This window comes from Neodiprion lecontei, chromosome 7 (assembly GCF_021901455.1).
Source record: "Neodiprion lecontei isolate iyNeoLeco1 chromosome 7, iyNeoLeco1.1, whole genome shotgun sequence".
Taxonomy (NCBI): domain Eukaryota; kingdom Metazoa; phylum Arthropoda; class Insecta; order Hymenoptera; family Diprionidae; genus Neodiprion; species Neodiprion lecontei.
The window spans coordinates 23,402,802-23,424,996 of NC_060266.1; the positions used below are offsets into that span (position 1 = coordinate 23,402,802).

Consider the following 22,195-nt stretch of genomic DNA (forward strand, 5'->3'; position numbering starts at 1 on the left):
ATTGGTACCGTGTTTGTTTTTGGGTCGCTAATCACAAATCTAAACTCGGATGTGCAAAATTTAAATTTGACGTATTCAATGAACCGAAAAACACAGAAAACATTTGGATGTTGATGAAAATTGGTACTCATTGGTTTGTCGGACGGCTGATAACGAATCTGAAGTTAGATGGGAAAATCCAAAATGTTGATCTAATATGGTGGGAAAAAAACCCCAAAAAATTTCAATTTTATCAGAAATTGATAGACGGAGGTTTTTTGGGTCACCGTTATCGAATCCAAGGTCAGACTTGAAAAATTTGCAATGGTGGATCAATTGTAGTAATTGAAAGTAAAAAAAAAATCGTTGTATTTTCATGTAATACGGTATCCGAGGGCTTGAAAATCGTTAAGCAGGAATCTGATTTTCTAGTTAAAAATTCGAATTGGTACATCATTCTTCTTCTTTTTTTTTCTCTCTATAAATTTGGAACCCGCGGTGTGAGAACGAGAATTTCGAGGGCTGGCTCTCGGCCTGCATAAGCCCACTTGTTTTAATTTTTGCGCCCGAGGGTGAATTCCGAGCTGTTCTACGACACTCGGATATAACGAGAGAATCGAAATGAGTTATACAATGTAATAACACGTCTCGCGCCGTTCGCCCAGGGGCAGCTTGGCCTTTCGGGGTGGGGGATGGAGACTTTCTCTGTGACATAATTTCACAGCTGGGGAACACGGCGAGGCTGTTTCAACGGAAGCTGGACCAACTCCGGCATCGGCAGTACCAAACTCTTCGCAGAATGGCGAGGTGGCACGGGAATGGAGAGGCCAAAGCGATCGGCGTGGTCCTCGTCCTTGCAGCGATCCTCGATGCTACGTCGGCCGGATTTCCAGAGGTAAGAATTTCCCAATTTATCATCAATTTCACTATTTTCAATCCAACGATCGCTGCCGTACACTTATTCGCTATTCTTACTCCCTTACAGTAAATGAAATAGAACTTGCTTCCGTCAAGTACAAAATAAATATTCCTTTCCAATTGTGACTAAAAAATCTGACATACATTAATGGTATTTTTTCCATTATGCTGCAATAATTTGATGTTATTGAAACGACGAATTAATGGCGACGACTCGTCTCGCTGAAAAAAAAAAAAAAAAAAAAAATGAACGCATTCAACTAAACCAACAAACAAATTTAACGTTGCGATCACCGGAAAATTCAGTATCGACATTGATCACATTAAATAGTTGCTCGTACCACAGATTTTCTTGTACATTTTACGGTACTTCTTTTATTTTTTTTTTTTTATTTTTCATCTAAATATTACGAAATTTGTTGGCTTCTTTTTTTTTTGTAATCGGATAACGAGCTATTCTAACTTGCACGTGAAATTTTTAAAATTAAATGATATTTAAAGAAAATTCTTAGAAAGTAATTAGAAGCGTTTCTAATAAGAGGGCGATTTGTTTTTTATATTGTAACGATTTAGGCGTTACGTTAATAAAATATGGATCCGCGAGTTTACTTATTATCAAATCAAAGGCGTGAACAAAAATATCGTGATAAATGCTTTTAATGCAATATACGTGTTTCTTGTTTAAAGTCTGAAACAAGACTGTTTTTACAATAATATCGGTTGGCGCAGCAACCTTATTCTTTTTAAAGACATAAGAGGTTTATAAACGTCTTTTATCTATGCTGACTACTAGATCATTAAAGAGGGGGCAAAACGGGTGATTTCACCCTTTGTAACAATATTTTAAATTTTCTAAATCGATCGATGCCAATTTTCTGCGATTTTTCACTGCCCTAGATTAATTTTCCATCCAAAAACTTGTCAACTTTCCGGCAGGAGAAGAATTCTCTTCAAAATTTCATTTCGTTTTCAAAATTTGCCGGGAAATTTAGAATAGCCCGTTATCCGATTTCAAGACGAAAAAAATTTTCTTAATATTTAGATTTCAGGGAAAATTTTTTAAGCGCTGCGTTCAAACGACCCGTGATTTTACAAACAGTTTTTACTAACTTTAACAAATAAGATATTTCCAGTGAAAAAAGCAATTGACTCAAACTTCCGAATTTGCAGCACCGCGCCATCGACGTTGGCTACAATGGCTACCAAAATTTCCAGCCGGTGGTTTCACACCATCGTCCGATAGTTGTCGAGGAACCGCGAAAAAAGAGCGAGCAGGACTTCAGCAAGATTCCCGGGATTCCCGGTGTGGATTATCCCATCTTTCACAAGGTTCCTCCGACCAGTTTTTCATGCGCCCACGTTCCGTACGCACCTGGAATGTACGCTAATGTTGAAACAGGCTGCCAGGTGATGAAAAAATATTTTTTAGTTACGCGAGCTTTTTTTCAAACTCATTTACATTTTTTTCTCCATTTATTTTACTGCTTCAGACTAGATGTTCAAAATCTTTGATTCAAGTGTAGTGAAACACATTTCACGCCACACCCTGGGTGAAATTTGTTTTGAGCTTGCGAACTTTTTTAAACCTTCTCTTGATTGTTTTCCTGCTTCGCTTCGCTGCTTCAGGTCAAAAACTTGAAGAATTTGGATTCGAAAGCAGTGAAATATATACATTGAGATACACCTTAAGTAAACATTTCGTTTCAACTGCACAAGCTTTTTTAAAGCTTCTCTCCATTACTTTCTTGTTTTACTTTACCGCTTCGGATCAAATATCAAAGATTTCAAAATCAAATTCAAATACAATTAAACATATTTTCGAAATCACTTGGGTGAATTTTTATATAGCTATTTAAGCTTTATTAATTCTCCTTAAGGTCATTTCCTCATCTTACTTCAATTCCTCGGACGTAAAACACAACGATTTTAGATTCGTATACAATCAAACGCATTTTGTAACAAATTTTGTGTAAAAGACATTTTCTAATTACGCAAGCTTTTTTAAGCTCGTTTTTTTTCTTTCGTTTTTTCTTTCTCCGCTACACATGCAACAGAATTCTCGATTTGAAATTCAAACCGCACGCTTGCGCATATTTGACAGCTCACACGTTAGATAATTTTCCCTCTGTACAAAGAGAATATCTGATCACAATAAAACAATTTGAAACGCTATCGGCAGCCTTAACATTGCACCACAAGAAAAAGAAAAAGAAAAAGAAAAAGAAAAAGCAAGAAGAGATAGTAAATTTTCAATCACATCTTTGACGTGACATCCTGACCTTATTTTCGGAGGATTTACTTGATCGCTGTACGGCTTAGAGATGCTCTTCGACTGCAATCATTAACTTGATCAATACTCTGCTGCTTCCCCAGGGCAGAGCTGTAATGGAAAATTGAGATGAGCAATATCTTGTGCAATCTTAATTAGAGCCGTAAAACATGCCTCACAATCAGGCCAACGCGTATTTTATAATCAAACACTCTTCGTGTGGATAAAAATTAAACCAATGGAGTGTTTCAAAACTGTTTGAAATGATGATTGAAAATCTGAAAGCAAAACAAGTTGTATTTTATTTTATCTGAGAGGTCGAGAATTTTCACTGTACCGTAGTTTTTCATTTGATTGTCAAGATAGCAAATAGTTTTTTCTATTTTTGGATGTAATTTCATTTTTTTTATTTTTTTTTTTATGGTTGTTATTTTAATAACGTAGATTTAAAACCGTAGATAATTAATAAATTATACATTAGGTTGCAGTAATAATCTATTTTTCTCTTCGCATTTGATTTTCGTAAATTAAATGCAAAGAATTTTCGTTACCCGATAATCTTTGTTGTCGTTATCACACGTACCAAAAATATTGCGATTGAAAAATGATCTATTCTGCGAATACGATATGAATTGCACATATCACATATTCAACTGTCGTCTATCTCGCTTCAATGTGATTTTATGGTTCAGATTAACCGAATCGTTCTGCGATTACGATCAAATTACAACCAAGTATTGTACATATTATTTGAGGCAATTTGGAATTTTGCATTTTCGCAAGATAAATTTCATCCTGCGCTTCACAAAAAAGAGGAAGACAAATAATCCTAAAAAAAAAAAAAAAAACAAAGAAACAAATTGTCAATATTGTCATTCGCAGTTTTGGAACATTTGTATTAAACATACGAATACAAAATATATTTTTGCAAAAAACAAACATCCGCTATCGCTCGAAACAAAGCGAAGACTAAATGAGAGAAATAAATGTTCCAAAAAACGCGGATCAAGGCTGCAAATCAATCTGATCGCATACGATGGAGTCGGATTTACGGAGTTTGTTCGTTTCACGCTAACGCAGGTGTCTAAGAGATTGTAATATTTAATAATAATGGATGCCTTTCACGCGCGTTCCGAATTGCGAACAGACTGATATTACACGTGTCGTGATAAGTGACACCTCGTACCGGCTTCGATGTCTCTCTCAGCGTTCGGATCCTGCTGGCTGAATATAATACAACTTGCACAATTCACGGGACTAAAACTCTAGATCATAATATTTTATCCCCCGCCCCCCAGGCATATCACGTCTGTCACGATGGAAGAGAGGGACACCAGGGTGCCTCATTCCTTTGCACGAATGGAACCCTGTTCAACCAGCATGAATTTGCCTGCGATTGGTGGTACAAAGTTAATTGCGCGGACGCGCCTTCTCTGTACAGGTAAATAAATTTATTGTGGATTATCGAGTGGTTGGTGGAATTTTTTTACTTCAAATTTTTGGGAGGGGCTGAAGTTCCGATTTTGAAAAGTTCCGAGAGCGCCTAATTTGTGAATCATATTGCGGTGAAACTTGAAGTAAAGAAATCAAACTTTGGAGAAACAACGAAGTTTCGAATTGTCCGAAAGCCGACGGTTCAAAGTTCCGAAATGCACTATTCCGTGAAATTCAAGTCACGATAGAGCAAAGTTTCGAAAAGTACACTGAGAGGAATTTTTAGTTCCGGTTACCGCTCAGTCCTTGAATATTTTCATTTTTTACCACAATCGACAAAATATAGTTCTAGATAGAAAATGAAAATTAGTTTTCTAGCTGTTAACGGAAAGTCTGGTATCCGTTACTATTCTTTCTTATTACGATCGCTGTTGCTATATTTTTTTGTATCTCTTGCGAAAATTTGATGCTTGTGCTACGACAAATTGACGTTGAAGCCTTATTTGAATACATATTTTGTCTGTGCAAATATTCAAATGATTTCATTTCACTCCGTGAATAATCTCTCAACCAGAATATATCGGCATGTCTGAAAATAATTGAAAATAAAAGTGTGCCCAAGTAATATAAGGCAAGGAATGCAAAAACTTTTCTGCGGTTTAGTGCAAATTCGCTTTTAATCATGCTCATTGATTGCGCGACTTATTGTTACGGCTGTGAAACTGGACTCGATATATACACGCGTGTAAAACGAGCTGTGAATGTAGTTTAAATGTGACTTTCTATTTCGTTGGGATCAAAGCACGTATCTATCCGAGTTTTATATAGATCGGTTTCGTAACCTTGCAAAGTGAGCTGCAGCCCAGATTTTACATACATAGGATAACGCGCGTATGTTGCCGCAAATTACATAATAATACAATATATATATATATATCAAAAAAATATTACACATTCGTTCATTCATCAATTATTCACCAAATTTCAGCCTGAATTTGGATCCAACGAAAAACCCGTTCGTCCCGAAAAAGAAACCGGAAGAGGAATCGCAACCGCATCAGGATAAGTTCAAGATCGCAATTTTTTAAACAGTTAAACAAAACAAATATTGAAAAATCGTGAACAAGACGATCAACTTTTTATCGATATTTACGAAACTTGGCAACTGTTTAATACGACGCGTTTAAAATTGACAAATGGCTAGCAAACCGGACAAAGATTTTGCGAAACAAGATATCGATATTTTTTTCTTCTTTCTAACATGAGGTGAAAGGTATTTTTTATACTAACCCTCGCTTCGTCTTAAATCGTGCAAAAATCTGCCCGTGTATTTTTATTTATTTATTTATTTGTTTTTTTTTTAATTCTTTCTCTTCCGCAAAGTTACCGAACTTTTTGTGCAATAATTTGCACTTTCGGATGAAACGAGACCGGCTTTGAAACTACTATTCATTCGCTTGGTTTATAAAATATTACCATCGCATAAATCATTCCAATTATTCACGCATTATTTATATGGCAACCCTGAACATTTGTCTTTAAGAGTATGTAATTAGAAATACGTATTGATAAGTATCGATTGTGAGGCTACGTAATGCTATATATTATTACACATATACACAACTATATACACACATAACTCGTAAGCGTATAATTTTATAATGTAGGCTGATTTCAGCAAACTCGTGTGAAATCGGTGGACCGAATCTCTTTGCTCTCAAATTTCCACCACTCGTATTTAATATATAACGTATATAATACATTATTCAGAAAGTCACCGTTTTCACCGATATTCCTGAAACAGTCGTACGTACGTACTGCAGTTATCATATTTTATGTACAGATTTAATATATTTACCCAGGCTATATTTATTGTCACGATATTATCATAGATCATTTACAATTTGTAAAAAAAGATGAGCGTATTAATGTTACTTTTGATATCGTATAATCGCGATGAATAAAATCTTTATCGTCAATATTGTTCCAACTATTCCATATGTTTGATCGCAACATTATGTATGAATAAAAAAAATTTATCCAGCAGAATTGGATGTCTATTATTAATTTCTTCGGATTGATTAACACAACGAAAATAAAGCTCATATCTTTTCTCTCATTTCAATTTTGATATATTTCCGCAAATTTAAGATTAAACCATGTACGTGACGAACTTATGCTATAAAATAAAAGGAAACGAAACAAATGAAAACAAAAGTTGCCAAGCTTTGTTCACTGTCAAATCATTTCAACAGTTGTTCGTTTTACTTCTGATTTAAATACGATCGTTTGATTTAAGGCATTGTTTTTGAAGAATAATAATTTCCACGAGACTAAATAATAGTAGAAAAAATCTTTGTTTCTTATACGATCGTGAAATCAGTAAAAGTTTTCAAGTTAAATAGCAGGTACTGAAAATTACGTTGACTGCAATTAGAGAGCATCACCGAATAGTTATAGACATATAGAAAAAAAAAAAACGGCACGTTTACCGCTAATTATCCCCCTGCCATCAAACGAGTACATCAATTCCCAGGAATCGGGTAAACACTCATTGCGAAATTGAAGTCTCTTGTAATTATACATTACGCTTTTACGACGAAAGCAGAATAACTTCTAGGTATAAATATACGGTTAAAATTACAAATGGCAAACGATTAGTTAGCGTGTGTTTCAAATTTACACAAGCGCGGAAAAATAAACGAATAAATTTTGAAATAAAAGTAAATATTGAATGTCTGTTAAAAATCTGACGCCTTCTGAGAAAAAACAACCAACTTCGATGGACGAAAATTTGACCGAAATAAGGACAGATGATAAATATTAACTCACGTAGTTAAAAAATTCGAACCATTCGGAATTGACTTGATTTTTTTATTTTATTTATTTATTTTTGTTTTTTTTTTGATAACGATCGAGGAGATTCCCACACGTGTGAAAATATTTTTTTATTAAAAAGAATTGAAATCGATTTAAAGTCAAGGACGTTCGAAAGAGAATCGTCTGTCTGAAATACGCAACGAGAAAAAAGAAACACAGTAATAATAATCATAATCATAATCATAATTACAATAACAATAGTAATAATGTGAGAACAGATCATTCTTTCGACCACGAACGATATTTCACAGATTTTGTAGAAGTTGTTACAAGATTTTTTGTTTCCCCCTGTACGTATAATTATTTCTATAATTATCTAACGATACACAAGTAGATGAGAATACAAGTTGAATGAGAGGAGAAAAAAAGAAAGAATTACACGTAAAAGAATGAAAATTCTCGCGGACAATGCGGGGAGTTTGCGCAAATTCTTTACATATCGTGTCTTAGCAGTACGTACCGGATTTTGCATAATATACCTCATGGTACGGTACGTAATACATGGAATAAGCCAACTCGCTCTTTAAGTCGAACCGTTTCTCACACCTGGCTGATACATTCGACTTGCAGCAACAATGACGATTCGGAATTTTTTAGGGCGGGGGGGGAGTACAAAAATAACATTGCACGTTAATAATTAGGAAGAAAAAAATAGACACGGCTTGTTGATTGCAAGACCAAATATTATTAGCGAATATCGACGTTAACGCAAGAGAATGTTTTATTTTTTTATTTTCTTCTCTCTCTTTGCTGATTTGTTCAAATTTTAATAAAATTTGCTTTAGAGAAGGTTAAATCAATTTCGCTGGACGAGGTAAATTCATGCGAAATACTGAACGGCATTTCCTTTCGTTCAATCAAATCTTAATGCATCGCAATACACGGTGTGTAAATAAAATTTTTTATCGTATAACACAGAAATTACACGTGCGATAAAAATTCATCGAACGATCTTTGCCGGCGGTATTCGTAAAACTTTCATACCATTTTTATTTTTCTTTTTCATTTCCTTCTCTTAATTAATCATGAAAGCTGTATCCGGTAACGGTGGATTGATCGAGCCAGGATTAAAATATTACTCCACACAGAAAACATACAAGATTAATTAAAGTGCAAGCGAAGAGGAATAAAAATTTTTTTTTTTTTTTTTAATTCTTATCTTCTACTTCTCTCTCTCTCTCTCTCTCTCTCTCTCTTATTTCTAACTTTTAATTTTATCCCACTACCTGTTTGTCAGTTCTTACTGCTTTTAGATATAATATCCTCAGCCATTTAGCAAGCCTCTTAGCTAATCCCGGATTACCGGCGTATCTTTGTTCTACCGTTGAACGAAAATAGAAGAAGAGACGTAAAAGATAGTGGGAAAAACAATGAAGAGGAAAAGAGAGAAAAAAAGAAAAAGTTTCCTAAGCTGCGCGGAATAATACGGTTAAAAATCCAAACCGCCTACTCGTTACGTTCACGTTACTTTACGGACTTACTAATTGTTACTTGTTGTACGTTAGTTTGTTATGTTTGCGACACGTAATTACAAGCTGCTATTGCGATTCCGAGTGACAGAGAAGCCCGCCTGAACTCCCAGCAATTATCCTTGACTAAAAATCGTTTCTCAATATTCCGAAATATCATCTAATCACAGGTTAACCACTTTTGCTAAATCTTGGAAATTTAAACTGTCCGAAAAATTGTTTTTCAATTTTGTGGAATTCCTTCGTCGCTGATCATCCGATTCTGATCGTAATTTTTTTACGCCCGCTACGCCGAAGAAAAAGAAAATAATAGAGAAAGAGAGAGAGAGAGAGGGGGGGAAAAAATGTATCCTCAATCCGAAGGAATAAATTTACAGAAAACAATAGATAGGCGCGGAAACTTTCATCACAGATTATTCGCACACGTCGCAACGTACTTTTATTTATTTTGTCTTGCGATAACATGCACGATTCCACCATCTCTACGTCTTTACAACAATAATATCCCGGATAAAGAAACAATGGTGAACGCTTCTTAGATCCGTTCAGGATTAATCGTGAATAAGTAAACGGAGAAATTGAGAATAGTGTGAAAAGTGAATTTTCCGCATATGAATAACGAGCATAGAAACGTGTGAATAAAAGTTCAGAAAATCGAACGCAGAGGTAGTTGGAATAAAATAATCATCTATGGAAAGTGTTTTATTATTCGCGTCATCCTTTCACGCGACTTTGTTGTTACAATGCTCGTAATTCTTCTACGTACCGTATTAGTTTGTTTTTTTTTTTTCTTTTTCTCCTTACTTTTTCGCGCGCAGATTGAAACTGTGGGATCGGAATTGTCAGCGATCACTGTATAAAACGTTGTAGTCTCCGCGAGCATAGAAGGTGATCACACAGCGAGCCTTGGTGAATGTAGGTAAGGTACCGGGATAAAGTTATAAGGATGTGGCATATATACGTGTACCTGTGATACTGTTAAAGTCATAACGCGTTTGTAAAGGAGAGTATATTCAGCTGCACTTGAGTCATACGACTTGTTAGAAAGCAGCGCGGTATTAAACTATGGATATACGTATAAAAGGTACTAGGAACTATTTGAACGCGAATTTTCTTTTGTGTCTTATATTATACATTATACGCGTAAAGCGCGAACAATGCCTCTTTGTGAATTGAAACGAAAAAACAGGGGTTAAGGAATAAAAGTAAAGGGATAATAATTAGAGGGGGACAAAAAAATAAATAAATAAATAAATAAAATCACCTTTTCACCTGAAAGTCACAGAGGTTTGAGAAACGCAATGGTCGATTTACTATTTCCGCGTTACGAAACTCGTCTCACGGTTAAAACTGATATTTACCACTATTTTTTGGAGATGTAAGAATTTACCGTTTCGATTTGTTATATATATATATATATATTTATTTCTACTATTTTTATTTATTTTTTTGTTTAATCAATTTGTTTTCTCGAGTCTTAATTTCTCTCCGACTCCACGTTCGCTAATTACATCGTCGACGTAATAATCGCAATTTTTATTCACCGCAATCGGATCAAGGCTGCACAGTCGATTTTATGTTAAGCTAAAGTTCCGGGTTCAAAATGTAGAGAAAAAGATTTAAAGAAAAAAAAACGTGGATTTTAATTAGGATAAAAAAACACGTCGGTACATTTTAGATAAAAAAAAAATTAATAAACAAATCTTGCAGTCCGTATTCTTCTGACGAAATATGTTAATATAATGCTAATTAGTATGAAAGTCAAAGTATTTGGATAAAAAATAAATACTGTAATGAAGATAATTAAAAGTAGGTATCGATAATATATCAAGGAGAATAATTAAAAATCAATTAAGTAATACTCTGTCTGACAAAGAAAACAAGACGAGTAATCCTGACGATGTATATTATTTAACTTTTTCAATCACAGTGAGTTCAACTCAACGCCCAGCCTGAAAAATTTCCATGTCCTAGGCTCGTCACAGCTTATTTACAAATTCAAACGATCTTTGTTACTTCGTCTGACTATTAAAATACGGAAAAAATATAATTTCAGAATATCTTCGGCTCGAATCATCGAGTCGGAAATAGTAATACCGGACCACTCTTTCACAAGAATTTATAAATTCTGACTTCAGATTCTTAATCAGCGACCCCGAAAACCCCCGAGCATCAAGTTTCTGCTAGAATGATCGAATTTTTATATCATTTTCGATTTTACATCCGCCATATTGGATCCGCCATCTCGGATTTAGAAATTATCAAATTCCGACTTCAGATTCTCGATCAGTGATTCCAAAAACCTCCGAGTGACGAAGTTAAGGCAAAAATATTGCGTTGAAAAATGTGTCGATTTGAGTATTGCGGAGAAGACAAAATTGGCTGCAACAAAAGAAGAGGAAAAAAATTTAAAAAAAAAAAAAACGGAGCGACGCGTCCTTTATTAGGGTGTGTGGAAATAAAGTGGCGGTTAGTTTGAACCGATTCACTTTCCCACGCCCGAACTAAACGTGCATTGCACCGCAGCCAAGGAGTTCCCTACGTAGGTATGTAAGTCTGAACTTGCGTTATGCTAGCTGCAAAATCTAGAACTGTACTTCGTGCGAATATCGTTGAATACGGGTGTGTGGGTGAGATTCTAGGCGTTCGTGCAACGGCTCCGAGGACAAGGAGAAGCCTGCCAGGATATCTGGCCATGAGAAAAGCGGCGTTGCAGGATAAGTATGGACGTTGATTCAGGACTCGTTTGTCTATTTGCGGCGGCTAAAGAGACTGACGCAATTGATTGACGGTGGTGAGAACGAGAATTTAAACGAGTTTGAATTCGGATAGCATTTTTTTATCTTTGAAAAAATATTTAATTTTGCAACGAGGACGAAAATACGCAGGGTGAAGAAAAACGAAAACGAATGGACAGGAGTTGAGTGGAGAGAAGAAATACTGCGTAGGTTTATAATACTAGATAGGAGAAACGCGTTACGTGAATTGATTCTTAGATTCAATTACAGCAATTTAGGTAAGTCGCTCGATTTAGAGCAGTCGCAATTTGCCTAGGGATTTAACGATTTTTATTCGTTTCTTTATTATTTTTCAACGCAAAGTTACGGAAGCGTTTCGACTCCTTGTAATCGGTGCTGAGTGCCGGTTATGCGATAAATTCACGGACGTTCTATTTTGCAATCTAGGTCTAACGATAAGGTATTTACCAATTGCTTAAACTCCTCCGTGAAACTGAAACTTCGGGATTTCAAGTCACGTGAAAATTGTAATAAAGAAATTTGGGTTCGCTTGACAGAAGGAAATTTCGTAGAAGAACAGAAAATCGATTTGTAAAACGTCTGTCAATTTATAAAGCTCTTCGAAATTTTCCTCCGTCACTTCCATTTTATCATTTCGGATCCCTACTGAAAATATTCATGTTACATAATATTTTGACAGAATTCAGCGTGCAATTTATTACATAACTTGTTTTCAAAATTCTATAAAATATGCAAGATATCACATTATAAATTATAAAAGTACTACGTCAATTTTGATCTACGTAATTCATTATATGATTTCTTATATATTTTATAGAATTAACATTTTATGATTAAACACAAGAAGATTTTCAGTAGAAAATAAGTCTAAATTCGGCGTATCGCAGGTTAACGATTTTCAAAATTCTCACGTACCGGCACACGTCGATTCTTTTATTGCGCAACGGTGATTCTAGGATGTACGTGAAAGTAAATTATCGGTGAATATTTAAGGAACGTAGTCGTCGCTCGTTCGCTTTGTTTCTCTTTATTTAAACTTTTGTCTCCTGCAATTTTTCGAACGGTGATTCCTTCGGTTACGTTACGCCATTGCAGAATTGCAAAATGCAGTTTAGGATTGAACTAAAAAAAAAAAATGGGGATATAAACAAAAAAAAAAAAAAAAAACAAGAAAAGCTGAGATGATTCGCACAAGAGATAAAACAACTTCCAATAGAACGTATTTCGTTACACCGTCGCTATTGAAACGACATAATCAGGGTCGTTCGCCGGGTCTAAAACAACAATTCCCAGAGCCGAGGAATAAATAACTGAGATTCGATTTCACTCCAGTCTACAGCACGTATGTATTTACAATTAAAATCAACGATCCATTCGAATCAGTTCGATCCTATATTCGCGAATTATCTCAGTACGAATATGAATATTCAAGATAAAAAAAAAAAAAAAAAAAATGATCAATCGATGTGAATAAATAATCGAATAACGATCCGCGGAGGGTTAACAATAAGAGCGGTTGGAAACGATATTATTAATCGATCTCCGAGGTCTTTGAAACGCCGAAAAGAGGAGGATAAAAATTAAGAAAGAAAAAGAATTAGAATAAAGACAAGAAATTAACGAGAGGAAACGAAATGAAATGAAATGAAAAGTGAAGAAAATAAGAAAGGGAATCGTGCACCCCACCTGAAGGAGGAATACGGGCGCGGCCTTTCCCCTGAGGTCTATAAAGTGACGAGGAACTCGTCTGAGGACAACATTCACTCCGCGGATTCCTTACTTACATTCACGCCATGTGGCTACTCGTATTAGCAGGTGAGTGTTTCTACTCCAATTACTGTCAAATAATTTTATTCGCCATTTGTTTTTTCCCCCCCACGTTCAGATCAATTTTTATTTTTATTTTTTATAGCTTTTTTTTCTTTTTATTTATTTTTTTTCATTCTTAATTATGTATATAGTAATTCGTTTTTCGGATTATTCAAGGGTGATTTTTGTGAGAACGGACCGTGACCGGATTTTATCAACGAATTTAGTTCAGAGTGAAAGTGAATCTGATAGTTTATTTATTTTTTTTTTTTTTTATAGTCATATTTCTTTCTTCTGGGAGCGATGCTATTATTGTTTGAAGAGATGAGAAAAAGAGAGAGAAAGGGAAAAAATAGAGTAATAATAAACCTTGTACAATGAGATTTTTAACCGTTCTGTGTCAGGAAAGTTTCGCATATAACTTTTCGTAATATTTGATTTCTCTGTCGTCGAATTGAAGAAACAAAACGGAACATCAAAATCAAACTCAATGTAATATCAATTCTGTAATATTATAAAATGACAGAGACTTTGGATTTTAAAACTTGCGACAGAAATTTCGAAAATCCAGAGCATCGAGCTCGATTTCTAGTTTCATTTCATTGTTTTACCATCGGATGGCGGCGGTTATTTATAAAGTTATTATACCGATGTTGCAACTCGACGAACGCGACGCGACTTTCCAGGAGTCTTAAGATCACCGAGACTTGGTACGGAGTTCGAGACGCTTTGATAAATTATACACGCTGCATATATGGATGTACCTAACATAAATAACATAAATCCGCATGATTAAATTTCCGCAACGAATCGGCTCGCTGCTCCGAAATTTTGGGCCCCGGATTTCTAACGACATGTAATTATTACTTCCGCTCCCTCGGACCTCGGTGAAAAGTGAAAATATCCATTTTTACAATACTTGCAGCGTAAGAAATGCCGCGCCATTTGTCTCCAACCGGTGATTAGATTGTTGGATACATCCGCGTCGCAAATTGTATTCGTGTGCATTCACTCCAGTGGGGATGGCAAAACGACATCAGCTCTATCATTACGGTCTGAATGGAATCGTGCGGACGTGTCGCAAGGAGGGTGCAATTACAGCTCTCACTCTCTCTCTGTCTCTCTCTGTCTCTCTTCGCATCTCTCTTTGCATCATAAATTTTTTTCGGTTTAATCACTTCTTCTCTCTTTTATTCCACACACTTGAACACATGAAAGATAAACGAAGAGAGCTGTCGCGATAATTTTCTAATCCTAGTTTTGACAAAGTTGACTGCGCTCTGTTGTTCGATGAGCATGATAAAAGAGGCGTAATAGAGGAATAAAATTTACGCGATTGTAATAATACAGGTACAGTATATAACGCGATACGGTAAGCATGTTGCGCAATTTTTATTGCGTGACTGGAGTGCATGCGACTCGAGTTGCCGATGGGCACGATTAGCGATTGACCGGTGAAATTGATCGCTGCAACTCGTTGCGGAAAACTTGAAAGTCAGGAAACCTCTAGGATTATAAATAAACACGGCTTTATTGCGAATTGCTTTTTATCCTCGAAACCGGAAACGTAGAGGTTGAAACGGGATGCATCGAAGGAATTCAGGATTTCTAAGTTGATCGGTTTTGTGCACACGGTTCTTCTAGCTGAATGAGTGATCGTTAGATGAGGATTGAGGAAATTTATTGTCCGAAAATAAATACTTACTACGAATTTCGTTACGAGATAGTGTTACATAGATTATTTATCAAACTATTCTAGTAGTAGGTTATGAAAATTTCTTTGAAAATATAAAAATACAAAACACTGAAATCATTTGGATGAAGCTCAGATATCAGTGCTTTCAAATCTTTTTCAAGTTCTTAAAAATCTAGCAGATTCGTTCGATTTCGTTCTACGATGGCTCATTTTATTTAGAATATTATTTTATCATAACAAAACCTTTGTTTTTGACATGTTGGTATCGCCAAATAATTAAATTTAGAACGATGGATAAATATTGATCACGGTCAAAAAATTTTATTATCCAATAAACCGGTGAACAGAATGAAAATCTTTTTCAGTGATTTGGTAGGAAATAATTTTCTAAATCAAACATGCCATTGTAGATGGAAACGAAGCATCGATATCTGAGCTTTTGTTCACGACTCCGATACTTGTTAAGCGTTTTTCGTAGCTCACGGATATGATGATTTAAAAATGGGGCTGGGTTGAAGTAAAAATATCGAAAATCCGAAACAAAGAAAATTCAAAGTGGTGAAATTTCAACAAGCCAGAAATTAGCAGAACTGAAAATCTTGGACCATGCAGAATTTCGATGTTTTTAATTTCTCAATTTTCTCAGTTTCGCTCTTTTGGAATTACGAGCGTCGGGTTTCGGACAATCCGAAACTTTCAAGTCTCGTCAAAGTATAATTTCTTTACTTCAAGGTTTACGACAAAAAAAAAGAATACGGTATTTGACGTTTTCAAAACTTTTCAAATTCGGAACTTCATACCCAGCCCGTAAAAAATCGCCAAAGACCGATTAAATCGCAACAAAAATGAGTAAAAATTGTCAATTCTTGACCAACCAAGTTCCTCGAGTAACTTTAACTGCGAGACAAAATGCTGCGATGCTTTGAATCGAGGAACGGAATCTGGGCGGCTGGCCTCGGGGTCTTTCTACTTTGTAGAGTTACAAAAAATTCGGCCAACCAGAAACGAGGTGGTTAATCGCAATTCCGGGGCGCGGTAGAAACGCGGCGGGCGTAAATATCGGCGCAGCTGACGTGAGCCGCGGAGGCGATTCGAACGCTACAAGGCTCCTGCGAGGGTGAAACACTGCGTTGCGCACAGACGATGCGGAAAGTGAAACCTGCAAACTGTAACTCTCGGCTTCGAACGGACTCACGTATAATATCCGAGCCTGCAAAGATACGGCTCGTGCCTCCTGCCGAGATACGCCTTACATACATCACTCGCGATTCTCTCTTTCGCGATACGGTTACACAAACTCGGCGCCTCGTTGCGAAACCGGAACTGATTTCCATCTGTCTCCGGTAAAGGCGGAGGATTTAAGGATCTAGGAAGTATCTGCCGTACCTAGACATTTTTCAAAAATCAAAATCTCACTCACCGAACTCCATTCGATACTGAAATAATCCCTTATTAACCCGAAGCACTGGTTGAAAACCACGAAATCAAGAATCTTCACGTTTTTGGTAAATTTCTTCAAAATCATTGACAGACAAAGTTTCTTTTTTCGTTTCGAAGAGAATGATTCTCCTCACTTTGTCGCTTCAGGCACATTTCTCAAATCTTTATTCCACAGTTTCGTCAGTTTTTCCTTTTCTTTTCAAGTTAGAAGAAAGAAAAAAATTTGTGAACAAAATGAAGATCGAATTTGCGCCTTGAAAAAACGACGGCATGAATCCGCATTCGCGAAGGTAAATTTCGCAAGAGTAATAACGTAGAGGCAAATCAGCGACCTTGTGGTTAGCCAGCTGCTGGCTACAGTGAGAGGTTTTGATAGTAGATAGAAGGCTGGATATCTGGAGGACCCCGAGATTGCAGGCGATTAAATAAACGGGTGCCTACAGACTTCTGCGACCAATTACCGAGCATTATTTTACGATCGCAAAGTTGTTTGCCATTAAAGCCGATTTGCTAGTGGCCAAATTACGTTCTCCGTAACCTTTGGAAAATAAGATTCGATCGTGTCACAAGTATAATAAAGACGTTATTTTTTTTTTTTAAGCATAACCGCGTTAATGTGCAAAATGTATCACGTGACTTTAGGTGAAATTTTTCTGAGAGAATGCACCGAGTTTTCGAAAACAGGAAGGCAAATGAAACCAGCTAACGAAGATAGTGTAATTACGATAATTGGCTGGTACTACGTGCAGTCCATGAGACTAGTATTGTCTCGAGATCTTTTCCCATCTCTAACGAGCTGAGGGTTATAGTTTCCTTAACGATATTACATCCTCCGGTATTCGCTTCGTCTAACGGAAAACGAAGAGCGTGTAACGACTTCCGCGATGTCGAATTAGGCAAATTTCGATCGAAAATGAACGACGGTTCACAATCTCTTAACGCATAGCCTGCACGGTGTTAAATCCTGACCAGGATGTGAACTCGTTGTGCGAACCTTGCAGGCGAGTTTACTCCAGATATTTTCCCAGTCGTTTGTGCGTGTGAACAGCCTAACGGATAGAGTCTTGGGCGTAAATGACCCACACATTCGCTTGTTTACCGCTACTAGAGAAAGTCTTCTCAGACCACATAACAGCCGAGGCGCCTTAGTCTCGTTTTGCATGTAATACCGAACCGCTTTACGTTCTAGTCGTGCAGTTCGTTGCACAAATTTGCATATTTTTAAGGCCGCTAATCGGAGAGAACTTTTAGTCAATCGACCGATCTCAACCGTCTGGCTATCGGAAGTTTTGAGTTGATCTTCATTCAAGAGAAAATCTGGACTCTCGATATTGGGTAACAAAGCTGAAACACTCCATCGGTAAGAACGAACCCGTCAACTTTACTCCGGCACAAAAGTCAGACAGCTCTGACCTTTCTCGAGTCACGATTCAGCCGAGCTCGTGTCTGCGTGTGCCGTTATGTACACGACGAAAATGTTCGATCAAATTATGATCTTCGGATTTTCTCACGATGGTGTAATTACATCGCGTCATGACTCTTTCGCTCGTTTTAAGAAGAACCCTGATCATCAAGATCAGTCAAAACACTCGGAAACGAACGGTCGTAACTCGAGAACGAAACACTCACCTTTCACCGGATACTGGATCTACGTACTCGCGTGATCCATTGCTGATCAGCTGATCGTCGTTCAACTTCACGAGAAAAGTATAGGAATGATAGTCTCCCGAAGAGATCTTTACAGCAGAGTCAGCGAATTGCCTGAGGCAAGGTCGCTCGGTGATCCGGTTTGGCATTTGTGCATTGAGCAGGATACGATAACTGAAAAAAGAAGCTGAACGGTTACACATTCGATTACCCGTTGTAAATACCCGTTGTTCATACTTCTGTTTCAATGTCCTCAGGTCTGTTGGCGGTTTCCGCCGGCAAGGAAAGCAGCGGTCCATCGTCATCTTCATCCGTCGCTGCTACGGCAGAGAAGAGTTCGTCGAGTCCCGACGATCTCGTGCTCCTCGAGATAGACTTGAAGGACCCGGCCAAACGGTCCCCGGTAACAGCAACGGCCGTCTACGGTGCCTCTCCAAGTCAATACGTGATCAGACACGGTGACGAAAGTCAAGAGGTTCGTTGGCTGAAAGATTTCGTTTTTTTATTGTAATGGTCAGAGCGAAGGTTTAGTTTTATGTACTGGGATGCCCAACTGTGAGCAATCCTCGCGACTAGCGACTTCCTCACTCGGGTTACTGTTCGCTGATCACCGGTCTGTCAGCGAAGCGTAACGCTTTGGTAGCAAAAAGTTGCGTATTTTTATAGAGCGCATGGATACTTTTTTTCTTCTCTCATGTATGGTCACATCGTCTACGGAATCGACTTAAAGACGTTCACTTCCCAACGGAGTGTCATTGGAGTAGCGAAGTACTGTGTAGGAATGGCTTGAGTTCTCTCTGACTAGTCGATTATTTTTCCGCGACAGAAATGATTACGGGTGATATCTTGTACCTACTTCGTTCTCGCGTTCTCGGATGATTTTTTTCATTATTTTGAACTTTTACTCGCAGACCTTTCGTCTGCAGGATTTATAAATAACGATGACCTTTGCGACTCACCTTTGCCTCGACCTTTCAGTTGACACCGGAATACTTGGGCCTACTTCAGCAGTACACTCATACCCAGCAAGCACCACAGCCTCAGGCCCGTCGACCACTCCCAGCCTACGCCAAACAACAACAGCAACTTCAGCAGGCCTACCAAAACTCTCGAGTGCCGGCGGTCGCCCCGCCTAGACCCAGAGCCCAGCTCCACCCTCAAGCACTGGCCCAGGCTGAGGCGGCGGCCCAGATCCAGGCCCAAATTGACGCTCAGTCCCGCGCCGAGGCCCTGCAAGCAGCGCGACACGGAGCCAGCTCGTCGGCCGCTCCGACCTACGTGGACCCCAAACTCGGTTCCTTCGAGCAAGAGCTCCTTCAGCTGGTGTCCGCTAATCAGGCCCAGGAGTTCAAGCTGGCTCGCGGGCCTGCCGAGGCCGGACCCAGATACGTTGAGCAGACCTACGCCGATCAGCTTCCGGAACAGTACCATGTCGAGACCAGTGCGGGAAGGTACCAGCAGCCGTCGGTCCAGGCGGCATATCAGACCCAGGAAGACGTGAGCCAGATCCAGTACCAGGCCCCACGCTATCAACCCAAACAGGCCAAGGCTTTCAGGCCCTCTCCACGGTACCAGGATCCCCAAGAACAGGTGAACCTCAAGGCTCTCCAGCAACAGGCTGAGGCCCAAGCGATAGCTCAGGCCCAGGCTGAGGCTCAGGCCCAGGCACTTGCCTTCCAGAGGATATCGCATGCTTCGCACAACAAGCATCAACAGTCGGCATTGGATCAGATCCGTTTGAACAACGAACAGCACAGACAGGCCGTTATTGCCGAAGAGGCCCGAGTGAGGAGCGAACAACAGCGGCAGACGAACGCGCTCGAGCAGATCCAGCACGGGGCTCACGTCAGCGAAGCCGGACAGGCCCACCTTGCCGCTCAGGCTGAGGAGCAGGCCCACCCCAGACCAGTCGACCACGAGGCCCAGCTGAAGGCCCAACTGAAGGCTCAGGCTCATGCCGAGGCGGCGGCGGCCCGACGGGCCCAAGAAGCTGCCGAGTTCAAGGCCCACGCTGATGCCATCCGCAACCTTCAGGCCCAGCAACAGGCCCACGTCAAGGCCCAGGAGGACGCACACCGCAACGCACTCGCTCTAGAGCGCAACCAGCTTCGCGCTCAGGCCCAAGCTCAGGCCCTGGCTCAGGCCCAGGCCGAGGCTCTCTACAAGCACCAGCAGCAGGTTCGAGCCAAGGCCCACGGCGAAGCCCAGGCTGCCGCGCGTGCCCAGACCGAGGCCCGAAAGACGGACCCAAACGCCCCTGTGGTTCAGTACCTCCTCCCCACCTCAGTCCCACTCCCCCCACCCAACAGCTACTTCACCAACGAGCAGATCCAGAAGTACGCGACCTCGGCTTCTTCCTACGTTCCTCGCTCAACGCAGACACCCAAGGCCCAGGATGAGCAGAGCTACGCTCAGCAACAGGTCAACCAGCCCCGTCAGGCCCACAAGTACAAGGCCCAGCCCCAGTCATCGATCTACGTCTCGCAGTCCGGCATCGCCAAGAAGGCCCCCGTCAAGTCGCTCACCATTGAGGAGATCATTGAGCAGGATCAGCAGAGCAGTCCCCAAGTCGTACGGCTCCCGAGTTTGACTGGGCCTCAGTCCCTCACTCAGGAGGATGTCGCAGCTCTGATCAGCGCCGGCTACTCCGTCACTCCGGTTCCCCCAGCGAAACCAGCGCAGAGAACCGCATATCCTGACCCCGAAAACTCGTCCGTAGGTTATTATAAGAAACAACGCAGTCCCGAGTATGGATACGATGAGGCCCAGGTCTCGGCCGCGCAGAGAAGGCCCGCCAGGAGGCAGAGGCTTCATCAAGTAGCCGAAGAAACCGATTCTAGCGCCAGCGAAAAGGTCCTCTACGTTCTTAGGAGCGACGAAATAAGTGACGCTAAGGAATGAAGAAATCTCACCGGCATAATATGTAGAAAATACGATCTCGATGGACGGAATTATCGCACCGCGGTTGCTTGATTTGGGTGCTTGCTTCTTCTCTTTTTTCAATATTCCGAAAAGTTTTTCATTGCGATGGTTGAGTCTCGAGAGGTTCGAAGAAACGTTACGTCGAAAACTTAGTCGATCATCAGTTACCTGGGTATCGAAATAATTATCGATTTAAAATCATGATCGTCGGGAATTTAATTTTATAGAAATTTTGAATGGGATTTGGATTAGAATTTATCGCAATTTTTGAGAGAAAAATCGGAAACTTATCACCTGACCGCAGACTACGCTTTTTTGACTTGAGGCGATGAGTTGTAACTGAAAACAACATTTGTTTTCCTTAGTTTGACACAAATACAATATGAAAAAAAAAAAAAAATTCATTCGATCATCCAAATAAATTATAGACAATTTATTCCCAAGAAGAGGGAATATCCTTGTTCAATCAGATTTTCATTCACTCGCGATTGAATAAAATTTTCCTCTACCAAATCTCAATTTTCTTTCAATTTTACATTCGAATGAATTTTTTTTTTTTCAACCTAGAGATGAAATTATAATATAGGCAAACCAATGTTATGCACCAAACTGCCACATTATTTTCGCGGGAAAAGAACTTTTTTCGCTCTCTTTCCGCGATTTTTATTTACACTCTATTTTAATTTTAGATCATGTGTGTGTTTATTTTAATTTCATTTTTGTTTTTTTTTTTTTTTTATCGATCAACTTTTAGTAATAAGTTATATAAACTTTCGCTATTTTTGTACTATCTGAAATCACGCGGAGAAGATGGGGGGGAAGGATATAACCTGTGTACACGGTGAGGCTGCCGAAAACTTGAAAAATAAACTATATTTATACACATAAACGTACTTGATACACGTCTGTAAATATCTTATAAAAAAAATGTTTGCCAATAAAATTGTTAAAAATCTGTTTTCAGCGTTTTACT

General features: G+C 38.9%; 2 protein-coding genes and 1 long non-coding RNA gene across 3 annotated transcripts; 2 read left to right on the forward strand and 1 right to left on the reverse strand.

Annotated features, from left to right (window-relative positions):
- Nucleotides 1–721: 721 nt before the first annotated feature.
- LOC107224773 lies at nt 722–6,576 on the forward strand. The gene is made up of 4 exons (XM_015664953.2): nt 722–874; nt 2,068–2,304; nt 4,465–4,607; nt 5,589–6,576. The coding sequence occupies exons 1-4, from the start codon at nt 779–781 to the stop codon at nt 5,686–5,688; spliced, it is 576 nt and encodes a 191-aa protein (XP_015520439.2). The 5' UTR covers nt 722–778; the 3' UTR covers nt 5,689–6,576.
- LOC124295298 lies at nt 2,321–18,635 on the reverse strand. Its single transcript, XR_006905201.1, has 3 exons — nt 18,538–18,635; nt 18,283–18,487; nt 2,321–3,277 (listed from the first exon to the last, which is right to left on the reverse strand). It is a non-coding gene; the product is annotated as an uncharacterized LOC124295298 (long non-coding RNA).
- Nucleotides 13,441–22,180, forward strand: LOC107224769 (mediator of RNA polymerase II transcription subunit 15). Its single transcript, XM_015664950.2, has 3 exons — nt 13,441–13,523; nt 18,558–18,775; nt 19,279–22,180. The coding sequence occupies exons 1-3, from the start codon at nt 13,502–13,504 to the stop codon at nt 21,199–21,201; spliced, it is 2,163 nt and encodes a 720-aa protein (XP_015520436.2). The 5' UTR covers nt 13,441–13,501; the 3' UTR covers nt 21,202–22,180.
- Nucleotides 22,181–22,195: the final 15 nt, after the last annotated feature.